Source organism: Leptinotarsa decemlineata, unplaced genomic scaffold, assembly GCF_025532065.1.
Source record: "Leptinotarsa decemlineata unplaced genomic scaffold, Ldec_3_MD MMD2_tig00004307_RagTag_RagTag, whole genome shotgun sequence".
Classification (NCBI taxonomy): Eukaryota; Metazoa; Arthropoda; class Insecta; order Coleoptera; family Chrysomelidae; genus Leptinotarsa; species Leptinotarsa decemlineata.
Genome location: NW_027412606.1, coordinates 6,724,413 through 6,738,499, shown reverse-complemented (window position 1 = coordinate 6,738,499; position 14,087 = coordinate 6,724,413). Strand labels below are relative to the sequence as shown.

Below are 14,087 nucleotides of genomic sequence, written 5' to 3'. Positions count from 1 at the left end.
TTCCTCACAAAATTGCAAACGCCTGTCATAGTCATCTTCCAAGTACTCTTGGTCAAGACATATCTTATATGGGTGGTATTTTTCTGTTTTCATAAACCTCCCAATCGTACGTCTAGACGCAGGATTGTTTTGGGCTAATGAAACCGTTGACAAATGTGGATCTACCTGCAGAGATACGGCAATGTCCAATTTTTGATCTTCGCCTAAAACATGTGGCCGGCCACTTCTGGGCAAGTCCTTCACTGTACCATGTCCTTCAAATTTGTGTAAAATCTTACCCACAGTAGCCTGGGAAATGTGATTTTCCAGATATTTTGCATTAAATAAAGTACACACCTCACTCTGACTCCGCATTCTATCCCCACATCTCATCAATATCAAGACTTCGATACGTTGCCTCTCTGACAATACCATTTTTGTTTAGCAAATCAAAAAAGAACACTTTGAAGGTACCTACCCAATTAATAAACTAAACATACATACTTTCAATTTCACCCAGAAATGCCACAATTTTAAAACTGAGTAAGACAATAGTTCTTATCAGGGCATTCATTTTGGTACAAAAAATTCAACAAATTTTTTCTATTTTTGGGGTACGTTGGGATAAATTGAAGAAGAAAACACAGAATGATGATTACTCGGTTTTATTTACTTGCAAAGTAAAACTTAACGGCAGAAATGATGACAAAGAAAACTTAACTTAAGTATCTAAGTTTAGGCATATTAATAACTAACAAATAATTGAAATGAATCACAGTAAAACAAAAACACTTATGAGATTTATGTAATTGTGATTTTCCACCGATAATACTTTGTAGTTGTGGATCAATTTTACTTGTACCAATTATCAAAAGAGATTTAAGATGCTCATCGGTTAACTGAGATCTATAAACATTCTTTGTGTACTTCATCTTGGAAAACGTTTTCTCACACCAAAAACAGAAAACAACCCACGAGCAAATTTATGCAAATTATCAAATTGTTTCAGTGGAAGACTCTTATAAAATTCCAACAAAGATGTATCACTGCACCGTAAATCAATAATTTCCATTTAGACTTCCGGAGCCAGGGTTTCAATTTCAGAATCAGAAGGATTTTGAAAAAGCTCAATTTCATTCGCAATGACATCAAAATATGAAAAACGAGTATCAAAATTTATCTTCAAAGCACTCAAAGTTTCGATTGCAAAATTGACGGGAAATTCAGTCTCTGTAGTGTGGCTGAATATTTCATATGTTTCAAAATGTGTGAAACATTTCTTACGTAATTGCGATTGAAATAATATTATTTTCTGCCTGAAGGATTTGATATTGGTGTATAAATCAGGGAGAATGTGATTTTCTCCTTGCAATATCAAATTCAGTTCGTTCATATGATTTGTCAAATCGACATAGAAGGCTAACTTCCACATCCATTCACTATTTTCTAAATCGGCAAAAGGGCGCTGCTTCTCATTTAAAAAAATTTCGATCTCTGCTCGAAGTTCAAAAAAGCGCTTAAGGACTTTTCCGCAACTAAGCCAGCGTACGGCAGTATGATATGGTAAATCATTTTCTCCAATCTGTTGAATAAACTCGCGGAATTGTGATTCAGCCCAGTGGATCTAATGAAGTTAACAACTGATATGACTGGTTTTAGAACTTCAGACATATCCAAACATTTTCCGCACATGGACTGTTGATGAATGATACAATGTAAGACTAATGGTTTTGAACCACCATCATTTTCTACAGCCTTTGACACAAGTGCAACCACTCCTTTATTTTTACCATACATATTTTTGCCTCCATCAGTTGTTATAGATTTCATATTTCTCCATTGAAGGTTTTTTTTATTAATGGCATTTTCAACTCCCTTAAAAATATCTGCCCCAGTTGTTGTGCCGTGAATACTATCAATATCAAGAAGTTCTTCATACACTTCATAGCTTTTATCTACTCCGCGAATAAAAATGAACACCTGAGCAGTATTTGACACATCCGTTGACTCATCCAATGCTAGAGAAAACCACTTATGATATCCATTTTTGTCAGACAGTTGAGATGATATATTATCTGCGATGTCTTGCACCCTCCGAGCCACGGTGTTTGCTGACAAACTGACACTTTTAAATGAATTTACCTTTTCGGGGCATATTTCTTCGGCTACTGCAATCAAGCATTCTTTCATCATTTCTCCATTGGTGAACGTTTTCCGATTTCAAGAGCCACACGAAAGCTGGCGCGAGTTGCATACTCTTGTTCAGTATTCGCTTTGGTAAACAAAGATTGCTGCGATTTGAGTCGGCGTTTCAAAGCTTCAAATTTTTCCTTCCGCAAACTTCCTGTGTACTTGGAGTAACTTTGAAGATGTTTCGATTCATAGTGTCGTTTAATGTTATAGTCTTTGAGAACAGCTATGGTTTCATTACAAATTAAACATACCGCCTTATTACTGGACTCAATTACAAAATACTGAAAGTTCCATTTTTCTGGAACGTTCTGCATTCACTGTCGATTTTTCGCTTCTTTTCCATACTAACAAATCACACATAAAAACAATAAGTCAAATCAAAATACTTTTATTGACGGGTGTTACTTCATTTTACAATAGATAGTTTCGCTTCCTTCGCCTTTCCTATGCAGACTAACTCACAGTTGCGCCGCTAGCCTTTTTATATGCAATTATTACTGTCATCTCGAGGTGATCGGAATACACTAGCTAGAACCAGAACTTTCTCGAACCAACGCGGTAATTCCAAATATTTAATTACGCCTAATGCCACCTAGCGGGAAGCTGAAAAAGATAGTACATAGTACTACTGCTCGCCACTAGATGTCGTTGAGTGTCACAATACACAATAATGATTGAAATGCAAAAAAAGCGTAAGTGTGCTTAGATCACGCACTTTGCGACTATCTTAGTCTAGAAATATAGTTGAGGGCATAAATTGGCCCTTGGAACAAACTGAAAAAATCATTATGGCCCGAAGGCTTCAAAGTTTGGAGACCCCTACTCTAGACCATTAACAAAATCAATCGTGTTACTTTTCGGTGATCGATAGTGACCCAACCTTGTAAATTTGCTTGTTAAATTTAAATTGAACCCAAATTTGTTCAAAAATTTCAAATTTTAAGATATTTTCAAGATACATACCAACGCATTCACCCCATGAACCTCTGTCTTTTCGAATGAATGTATATCCCTTAATGTTCAGCATATTGGTCAAAATGTTATCTGACAGCCACGTTTCTGATACTCCAATAACATCGAATTTCTCTTTTAATAAAAGGGATTTGATTTCTGCAGAATGGCCAATCAAGGACCTAGTATTGAGAAATGCAACAGATATTTCCCTCATGTTTCCACCTGCAATATTTCTATATTACAATATCGAGAAAAAAAAATATAAATTGAAAAAATAAAATATAAATATATAACGAGATTATTTCTGTATGGTTTACTGTTTCTTCTAGGTGTATATATGGATAGAGGTTTTTTACGTCAGACTGAATTGGTTGTGAATTGGGTGGGAGTTTGACAATTTGTATTCTGTTAACTAGTTCATATGAGACTGGCTGGAACGAATTGTTCTTTCAGATGATTTGTTTCAGTTCATATGAGTTTTCAATCGAGAACTTTGATGTGAACTTTGTGTGATGTTTGAAAAAAACTAATTCCTCGGCTAATACCACGCTGGATATTGAATTATATCTGATATATATTCATGCAAGATACCTCATAGAGGCTAGTCTCGTAGATGTTTCTCGTCCATCCAGCAGTAGGATCATGCTGAAATCATTCAAGTAAATCACCTGCCGACCGCGGTTTTGAGGTATTACCTCTCATCAGTACAGGAAAGATCGTACCCAGACAGCAAAGTGCTTGGGACCCGATTGATTTCAACATGGCTCCGCTGCATATATGAAACCTTTTTCTGAGAGAAAAATGTTTAACTAGTTACAAGTCCATGTCGTGTACAAAGCCCCAAACGGAAAAGAAACATCCCATGTAGCAAAACTCTACCAGAAATCAAAAATGAAAACTATCGAAGAGAGGTATCTGTATCTGTAGAGTAGGGAGGGTGAGTGTAGACCCACAGCACTAAGGCCACATGTGACCCATTGTACATCCTCCCGAGGAGTTGCCCTCCTAGGTCATCGTTCATCCTGTCCTTTTCAGGTGAACAGGTCACTAGGAGACATCTCCTTTATATTAGCAGGTGTAGGCAAAGACTCGCCTAACACACACTCTCTTTGGCAACCTTGAGGTGTCTAACGGTGGCCTCCGCCAAGGTTTTGGAAGGAACAGCGACATTATTGTCGTTGCGCAGCTTCTTAAACCTTCTTGGGCTTCTCTCTGTGTAGGTGCACAAGTGGAGGAGCTTTCTTACAGGAGCAGTCGGTTCCTTGCCTTCATTCAAGGCGGAGCTCTTGGCGCCCGCCGCAGAAAGTGCCCTTGCTGTTGGAGGTGGAGTGGGGGAGAAGGAGGGTGCAGTCACAGTTGCTGCTACTCCTGCCTCCTTTGCTCTTTCTCCTTTTCGTCTCGACGCCGCAAATACGCTTACACCTTGGCCTTTGTATTATATCACGAGGTGATCCGCCATGTCCAGTCTCATTCCGAGCAGTAGATTAGGGTGGACATTTTTGTCTAACCCCAGCCACCGCCATTGATTGAGGTGAGCACTTCTGTTCAGCCTCGGGATTGGTTTTTGTTGTTTCTGTTTTTGTGTTTGTTTCATCCATGTGTGTTCCCACGAGTAGCAAGGGAATATTTGGTTACCTCTGGCAGAGCCTCGCATTACCAGAGGTAGGCTGATTACAATGAGATTTCGTCCAGTTCCCCAAGGGGATCGTTTGTAACCGCATATCACCCTGAGGCCATTCAGATGTCGGCACGATTCCTTAGACCTCAGCTTGAGTAGGTTGCATGTTTTGCAAAGGCTTCAGGGGAGTTTCAGTTCCTCTCACTTTACTTATTTCTGCCACTGACCAGGAGTCCGGTGACCCCGTACGTAAGGTCATATTGGCTTCCTGGACAGGGCCTCCAGTCCCCTGGCCGTTCCCCTGTCCGCCACCTGGGGACGCGCTCGACGTAGCCCAACCCACGGGTCGAGGAGAGGTAAATACGTATAAGCATAATTTGGAAATATTCATTTTCTCCTCGATAGGTTTCATTCTGGATTTCTCTTAGATAATAATGACTCACCAGATATTCGAACAGCACGATTCGATTTTTTTGTTTTTCTGGTGAGACAACTCTGTGTTTTAGAAGCTTTGAAGGCATATCCCAACCCTACAATCTTCATTAGGTCCTTGTTGATGAATTTCGTTGCTTAACTACTTCACCAGGATATGAGTTATCGATGGTGATGTTTTCAAGTACCTACAAAAAAGCTTGGTATTCAACAGGATTTTCTTCTGCGAATGTAATCGGGATACTCTTACTTTTGGACTTTTTTTGTATTAGGATATGTGAAAAAAACATGATGACATCATAACATAGTTGCTCAATCTATTCCATTCACTCACTGAACTATATCCGTCTGTAACAAGATTGAACAGTACAGTATTTTTTATTTTTTTCAGCCAATACTGCTGCCACAATAGCTTCTATAGCTTGGTTTTTGTCCTACGCGCCCTTCACATTTATGCAGAGAAATTATGAAAATGTTTCCGCTACCACTAAAATATCATCCAGTTTGGCTCACAATACCGCAATGGCTTTTGGTTTTCAAGTTATTATTATGTATGAAGGAACTCAAGAAGGTAATAATAATATACTTTATTGTCATTAAGAATAAATCTTGTGGACAAAGCTTGTGAAAAGTACATACAAATGTAAGTATCGAAATATAAAATGTGAATATAAAAACACCTACAAAAAGGTAAAGTTAGAACATACACTATAGTTCAATATCGAAATTTTGTCTCAACATGGTTGTGTACAGACTTGTTTAAAAATATTATCAACACTTATATATTAGACTTATATATATATATATATATATATATATATATATATATCTATATATATATATATATATATATATATATATATATATATATATATCTATATATATATATATATATATATATATATATATATATATATATATATATATATATATATATATTGTGTCCACGAATTGTTTCATTTTTGATTTGTATGCGCTTTCGGCACCCTTCAAACTGCAGTTGCTGCAGTTACCAACTGTCGAAAGCGCTCGCAGATAATTTATAGAAGATAATATTGAAATACTCAAAACAAAGGAAAATTAGTTGCATCTTTCAAAATATATATATATATATATATATATATATATATATATATATATATATATATATATATGCGTTTATGCCACATTAACGCAGTTCTCCAGATGGAAGAGTTCTTGAACAGTGGAGTTCGAGGTTCACCGAGTTGAACCTCAAAACGATGAGCAGCCACAGTCCGTCGCATATTTCTGATATGTACCGCTCTTGGTGGAATCAAATATGCCAAATCAGATGAACACCTCCCGTGAAAGTATCTATAGAAGGGAGACAAATCTCCAACCTTTCTTTGATGTTCCGGGCTATCAAGGTTGAACGTGATATTCGCATCTCCAATCAGGCGGATGACCCTCTTCTGGAAGGAATCCAGCAATTTTAGCATATTTCTGGGGGCAGAGCTCCATACATCAGAACAATACTCCATAGAAGGTCTCATCTGAGCTTTATAAAGCAACAAAAGTTGCTGAGGTGTGTACAGTTCTCTGGTTTGGACCAGTGTTCCAAGCTTTCGAGAAACAGCCTTTGCAATTCCAACGACATGATTGTGCCAAGAGATATTGGTGTCCATTTCAGAGCCCAACAAAGATATCGAAGCAAAAAGCGGAATTGTCTGACCTGACATTATTATATCTGTTTTGGAGACATTTATCTTCTTGGAGAAAACCGATGCCTAAGTTTTTGTGGCATTGAATTTAACGTGGTTACTTTCACCCCAATTCGAAATCTCTTGTAGATCCTCTTTAAGATATGCAACCTCCTGCTGCCGGTGAAGATGTGCCTCCGTAGCCGATGTCCTGGAATCGAAATGGAGTGACAAGACTATTATGCTGTCATTAGCAAAGCAATATATTGGATTCTTGTTTTTTTTCTAATAAGTCGTTGATATATAATAAACAGAGGGTTGGAGACAGTATGGATCCCTGGGGAACATCAGCGTTGATAATGAAAGTATTAGAGAGATATCCATTGACGGCCACTTGCAAGAAACGTTCTCTCAGAAAGCTGAAGAGCGTTACACAGAAATGATCCAAAGCTTGACCAGCATCGAAGTTTGGCCAGCAAACCCTCATGACACACTCGGTCAAAGGGCTTAGAAATATCAAGTGTCAGCTATTGATTCTCCATGTTTCTCGATTGCGTTATTCCAAATATGTGTGACATACAATAGAAGGTCGCCTGTTGATCTTTGTTTCCGAAAGCCATATTGAATATCGCCTAAGATGTTGAAGCCTTCCAAATATTTGGGGATATGGTAGTTTACGACTTCTTTCATGATTTTTGATATCACTGATAGCAAAGCGACTGGTCTATAGTTATTTGAAAGACTTTTCTTGCCCTTTTTGGGAATAGGTTGAATGCGAGCAATCTCCAAAAAAAAAAAACTTTTTTTGTGAGACAGGTTGAAAAGTCTACAAAATACCGGAACGAAATTTCCCAAACCAACGTCAAACAAAACGTTCATCAACACTATCATTGCCAAATGCCTGAATAATTTTTCGGGCTGTTTTCGCAGCGATTTGGTTCAATTAGGATTCGTAGAAAAAAAATTAGCCGAAAATCGCTTAACATCATATTATTAGGGGAGCCCAAGCGGGGATTTCGGGATTTATTGGAGCGCGGCAGATTAATATACAGGGGGATACCTTGTACCCGGTTGAGTACCTCCACCGAATATGAGCCCCATATATAAGGCCGCCCGTGAAGGATGAAGGATCAGATTAGTAAAAAAAAATGATCACCAGAAATTTTCGAGCGCGTCAGATTAAGGTAGGGTGAGTTAATTACATGCTCAAAAGTATATATTCCAGTGATCTGACAATTTGAGAGTGACGTAAAGAAAGAGGAGGGCAGCAAAGTTATAAAAAAACGTCATCTCGAAATTCTCTAGCATAGCTAATTTTTTTTTATTTTCAAGAAGATAATTCAAGGATATCGAAAAATATATAATCTGACGATTTCCGCAAGCCACAATAGCAAAAATTCGTCGAGAAAGTTCAATGTGTGCAGCTGCGTGATTCCTATATTTCCCTCTCCGCGTTTCTATTCCTTTTTCACTTTTTCTCCATCTATTACTCTCGCACTCCGTCCCCACTCTGAATTCTGTTGCCATGACGCCATCACAGCTGATCACAGAGACTTGTTCATGATGAAGATGAAGATGATGATTAATTAATCAATTATTTGATGGATGTAGTCGTTACTACGTGGTAGGAAATCATAATGAAGAAGAGAGAAATGAAACTTTCTATGTTTTTTACCACTTTTATTTGTAACTAACGTTACTGCAGTTCCGTGCTATAAGGACATTTCCAAACTTATATATTGTAAAAGTCAGATTAGGCGAATCCCTCTAGATAATCGTCAGATTATGAGACAGCACGTCTAAAACATAAATATGAATCATATATATCTTGATCTGACGCGCTTGATTATTTCAAAATGACGATTTTTTTTCACATTATAATAATGGCCGCGAGTTTGCGTCAGATCGAAATCGTCAGATTATTGAATGAGAGCTTTCTTTTGGTGCACTCAACACCCTCTTAGAAAATCTGACGCGCTCGATTAATTTTTTTTTTCATTTTCAACCCTTACGTACAACCACCCACATCATGCAAACGATCAGATTAACATACCAACATTATTTAAAATACGTAGGACATTGATGTTATCAATATCTGACACGCTCGAGTATGGCCATGCAACAGTTTTGTTTTTTACATATTTGATGATCTATAGCAGCTTCCCCTACCGATGAAAAGGTATATATTATATAAATTTTTTTTTCTTCTTATCATCTAAGCTTTGCAACCTGATAGGTCTCTCAATGACGCTCGAGTAAATCCCCATTTTGCATCGTGTGCTCCCTTGCTATATAGTAATAGGCTCAAAAGAGGCAAAGAATTGAAGTTATTAAAAAATGAACAGCTTTAATGCATAGAGTACAAAATTCTTCAACGATCAGTATGAACCACGACACAGTAGAGTAAATACTTATTGAGATATGGATCTATAGAAACACATGATATCAAAACGTACAAAACTTTTGAAATTACCTGATAGTTATGAAAAAATAAATGTTTCGAAATGAAATCTTGAAACATTAATCTCTCTCAACAACAGTGGGTTCTGATGGATGTCTGCCGGAAAACAACTACTTTCCCGGCTAACACCACGCTAGACAGACATATATGCAAAATACCACATGGAGGTTAGTTTTGAAGATATTTCTGGTTCATCCAACAGCAGAACCATGCTGAAATCAATCGATTAGATCACGTACAGACCTCTCGTTAGTGCAGGAAAGATCCGACCTAAACAGCAGTATGCTCCAATTTCAATGCGGCATGACTGCATACATGAAACCTTCGTCTGAGAGAGTAATTGTTAACTAGTAATAGCTCAAAGCTTTGTTGGATCATCTACAGACCGGTTCCAAGGTTCTATAGACCAGTTCCATCAGTGCTGGAAAAAGCCGTCCTAAACAGCAGTGAGATTGAGATTCGATAAATTTCAACGCAGATCGTTGTAGACAATGATCTGAAAAATGATTTCAACTCAGTAAATGATGTAAATGAAATTTGAGTCCCTTTCCTTTTGAGTCCTAAATGATGTTCTGCAAATCTTTTGATACATTCAGCGACATGGTTTGAACATTCTATTAGAGTTCACACAAAATCTTGATAGGTTGGGAGTTTTTTCACACCTGCAACCATACCGTTGAAGGCTGTGTTCGACTGAATGATGTTGAGACTCGTCCACTACACACATCTTGCTTTGTCGATGACAGCCGAATAACGAACTAAACCAAAACAGAAAGAAGTTTTTAGGCTATTCGGTAGAATAGAGCAACATGTATAGTTAGAAAAAATTTATCTTCAGGAACATCCTACCGTATGAGAATATCGATGTAAATTAAGGAAATGTATTGTTGAGAAATAGATGTTTAAGATGTCAATATTTTTTTTCTTTTGCAATTTTTTTTCATTCAGCTGCCATTCAATCACTTAACATCAATCAGTTCTTGTTTGTAATTCCATTGGTGCTTCAAGTGTTCTCTGAGATTTCTATGAAATACAAATACGAGGAATAAATAACTTATCATTCTAATATTTAGTTCTTAAAAATATAAAATAAATTTACATCACTGCTGAGATATATTGGCAATTTGTGATCAACTGATCATTTCCATCTCTTCATGCGAATTTTAATTGATCAATGTAGTTAAGTCTTCTACCTTCAGGTTGCACAACGAATAAATTTACTTTCTATCACGTTTTAGTATTTTTTCCACGACATACTCTCCAAAAGTAGCAAACCACATTATTCTTCACCAGTAAAACCCCCATTACAGCCTCCAAAAGTTGCACCTATTATTTAGAGGCGTTTGCAGCTTATAAGGTAGTCCTCTTATTTTGCATTCTGCATTGTAAATGAAATAGTATTGTAATTTGTAGGAAGATTACTAGCGCTTCAACGGAATATATCCATAACCATCATTTTCAAACCTGTAAACGAAATACCCATTACTACCTCTTGGGTAGATAGCCACTAGGAAAATTAAGTCCAAAATTCGTCACCCGCGACCTAAATTTAGCCAGACATGAAACACATTTCACCATTTATGGACCACGGCTTTGCCCGCATAGAATTTGGTTTGTCACATTAAGTTTCGTGACTGACCATTTTGAACAAATACTTACCATATTTTTTATCAACCCACCAAAAAATGGCGTAACTAACATGATTTTACGACTTTTATGAACTGAATCAAAGTAATTATCTTGATATGTGCCAACTGACTGTTATGGAACTTAGACCTTAAAAATATTTAGATATATATACCCTAGTGGTTCTACTAGCACATTCGATGGAAAAAAATTATTGATATGTTCAGTATTCACTAACCCATCGTTAACAGGTGTTTGCTGACTAAAATGAAAATAATTTTTCAGGAGTTCAGTGGAACAATATTTTCAAACCAAACACTCCTGATGACTCTCTATCACTTGGATTGATAATGGTAATGATGGCTCTAGATTCTGTAATATACATGCTCGTGACGATATATGTAGAAGCAGTTAATCCCGGCGAGTATGGAGTCGCCTTACCTTGGTATTTTCCTTTCACCGCTTCGTATTGGTGTGGACAGAGGCATATCGGTAAATATAATATTAGAAATAGGCACTTATAAGTTATCTGTGAAATCATGAACCTACAAGATTTGCATAGTATAAAACCGACAACTGAAATTTGTTTGGTTATGAGGCAACTCTTTAAAACTCTAAGAGGCAAATTCCGAAACAATTATTCGGAAAATTTGTTGTGCAACCAAATATTATCAAAATGAAACGCTTCGTTTGAAAATTTTATGACATTTTGAAATTTATTCACCCACTAATTCCTTGAAAACGCCTTTTATCCCTTTATACGTTGATGACACGAGGGGGAGTTGAGTGATTTTTTTTGTACAGAGTGAGCCAAATTAGACTCTTTCGAAGGAAAATTCCTGATTTCAAACTATATATATGAAAACTGTTTCTGACGATCAAACTTTATGACGAACTCAAAGGTAAAACTGCAAACCGATATCTATCATAGTTTCTGAGTTACAGCATGTTTTTCGAAAATTTGCTGTAGAGTTGCTTTAACTTTTTTCCTCTCATTTTTTTTTCTATGAAAACATTCCCAAAGCACTTTCATACGAAGAATTCAATGTTGTAAAAAACTTATTCTTTCAACTGAGATATCACTGGTTATTTATGGAAAACTGTTTTTTTGATGAGACACCCTGTAGTAGTAGCAGTAGTAGTATTTATTTTTCTTGTTTAAAAGTATAAAATTATTTTTCACAATGTCTTCATACAGTAACAAAAAATACGTCGTAAATAAAGAGAGCGTTTTCACACTAGACTATTACACTATATATTTTTGAAAGTATAAAATTATTTTTGACATCATTTTATAAAAAAAACACAGAAAAACGTCAAAAAAACTTAATCAATATGAACACCCAACAACTTGGTGTCATGCGATAACTGAAGGGAATTTTCGAAAAATGATATATCATTTGGTTTTTCCTCTGCTGTTAGATAGTTGGCAAATAGCATCACTCTAGTTTTCGACTCGTTCAATACTAACTTATTTATTATGTATATTATGTATGTATTATCATTATGTATATATGTATAACTTATGTTATTATTATTATTATCAGCAATTCTATTGCCATATTCTGATTGCAATGATAGTTGTTAAAGGAAAGTATGAACAGACAGACTTCCGATGTTTATGTGAATGGAGAAGAAACAAAAAAAATAGAATTTTGAAGTTTCATGACATTGATCAATTTTCCCACAATTCAACATTCTCTATCTCTTACATTCATGATATCTCAATGCGTAGATTCAAATTTGTCTATATTTATTTTAATTATTCAGAACTATTCTCTATGCAAGTATCAATTATTGTAATAATTTTTTGTAACAGTTATTGTTTTCATGTTCTGTCATTCATATTTGTTGTTCAAACATTACGGCTTCAATTATTTTCCAGTTATGATTTACTGCCATAAATAATCTGCTTGTTTTGTTATCTGAATGAAGAACCATTGAAAATAGAATTCGAAATTACCACTCACCCTATGGATTTTGTTATCTCAACTTTTTTGCCATATCATGAAAACATCCCAAATCTTCAATTCTATATCTAGTTCATTTTTCTACCCCTGCATTTTAGTTTTGTTAAAATTCGCAGCTACAAAACTACTTACCTTGAACACTCATCAAAGGATAGGTTCTACAATCACAAAATTGTAATAACTGATAACAATTCTTTTTCAGGTGTGGAGGACACTAATGATGGATATTCAAGTAATGAAGGCGAATTTTTTGAGGATGATCCAAGGAATCTCAAACCTGGTATTCAAATAAAAAATCTTTGTAAAGTTTTTGGCAATAAAACGGTCGTTAGAAACTTTTCACTTAACATGTATGAGGATCAAATCACTGTTCTGCTTGGTCATAACGGAGCAGGAAAAACCACAACAATGTCAATGTTAACAGGTAAGGACTCTACACTAATTATTATACTTCTCCTATAAATGGATCCATTTTTGATAAATGAATACTTATTTCCTATGTACTTTTTCAAAATGAAGCATCCATGTCGAAGCATAATTCAATTTGAATGTAAACATGAAGTATAATATCGACAACAGGTGTCCCTTGATTGATTTCTGCAAGGTTCTGCTGTTGAATAAATCATCTGCGAAAATTTCCTCTGTGAGAAAATTTGTACAAATATCTTTTTATCTTTTTCTTAGTGGTCTTCTGAGTGGTGAATGCTTCAAATTTTGATTGAAACTAATAATTTTTGTAGTACTTATGTATCTGTCATCGACACAGTCATCGCACTGATTTGATTTTTGCATTAAATTCTGCCACTAGAGAAAATTTCGAATAAAAATAGATATTTTTCAGGAATGATAACCCCTACAAGTGGTAGTGGAAGAATCAACGGCTGTGACCTTAGAACTAATATGGATGGAGTGAGAAGTAGCCTCGGACTTTGTCCTCAACACAATATCATTTTTGATGATTTAACAGTATCAGAACACATCTACTTCTTCAGTAAACTAAAAGGACTATCAGGAAAACAAGTCGAACAAGACATTGATAAGTACATCAACCTTCTAGAACTGGAACCAAAGGTATGCTGATGTTACCAGTGGTATTTCGTTAAATGAGTGAGCAATGACTTCAAGGATCATTTGTGATGAGTAGACATGCTGATTCTGAATTGCATACATTATTTCTGATGCCAAAATTCTAG

General features: G+C 36.0%; 1 protein-coding gene across 3 annotated transcripts in view; it reads left to right on the top strand.

Moving 5' to 3' along the window:
• The window catches only part of LOC111510619 (phospholipid-transporting ATPase ABCA3), a 122,688-nt gene that overhangs the window by 55,316 nt on the left and 53,285 nt on the right, over window positions 1-14,087 (top strand). For all 3 annotated transcript variants that reach the window (XM_074178878.1, XM_074178877.1, XM_074178876.1), the window contains exons 7-10: window positions 5,568-5,747; window positions 11,210-11,416; window positions 13,097-13,318; window positions 13,736-13,965. In XM_074178878.1, coding sequence (XP_074034979.1) covers window positions 5,568-5,747; window positions 11,210-11,416; window positions 13,097-13,318; window positions 13,736-13,965 — 839 coding nt within the window. The remainder of the gene's footprint in view (window positions 1-5,567; window positions 5,748-11,209; window positions 11,417-13,096; window positions 13,319-13,735; window positions 13,966-14,087) is intronic.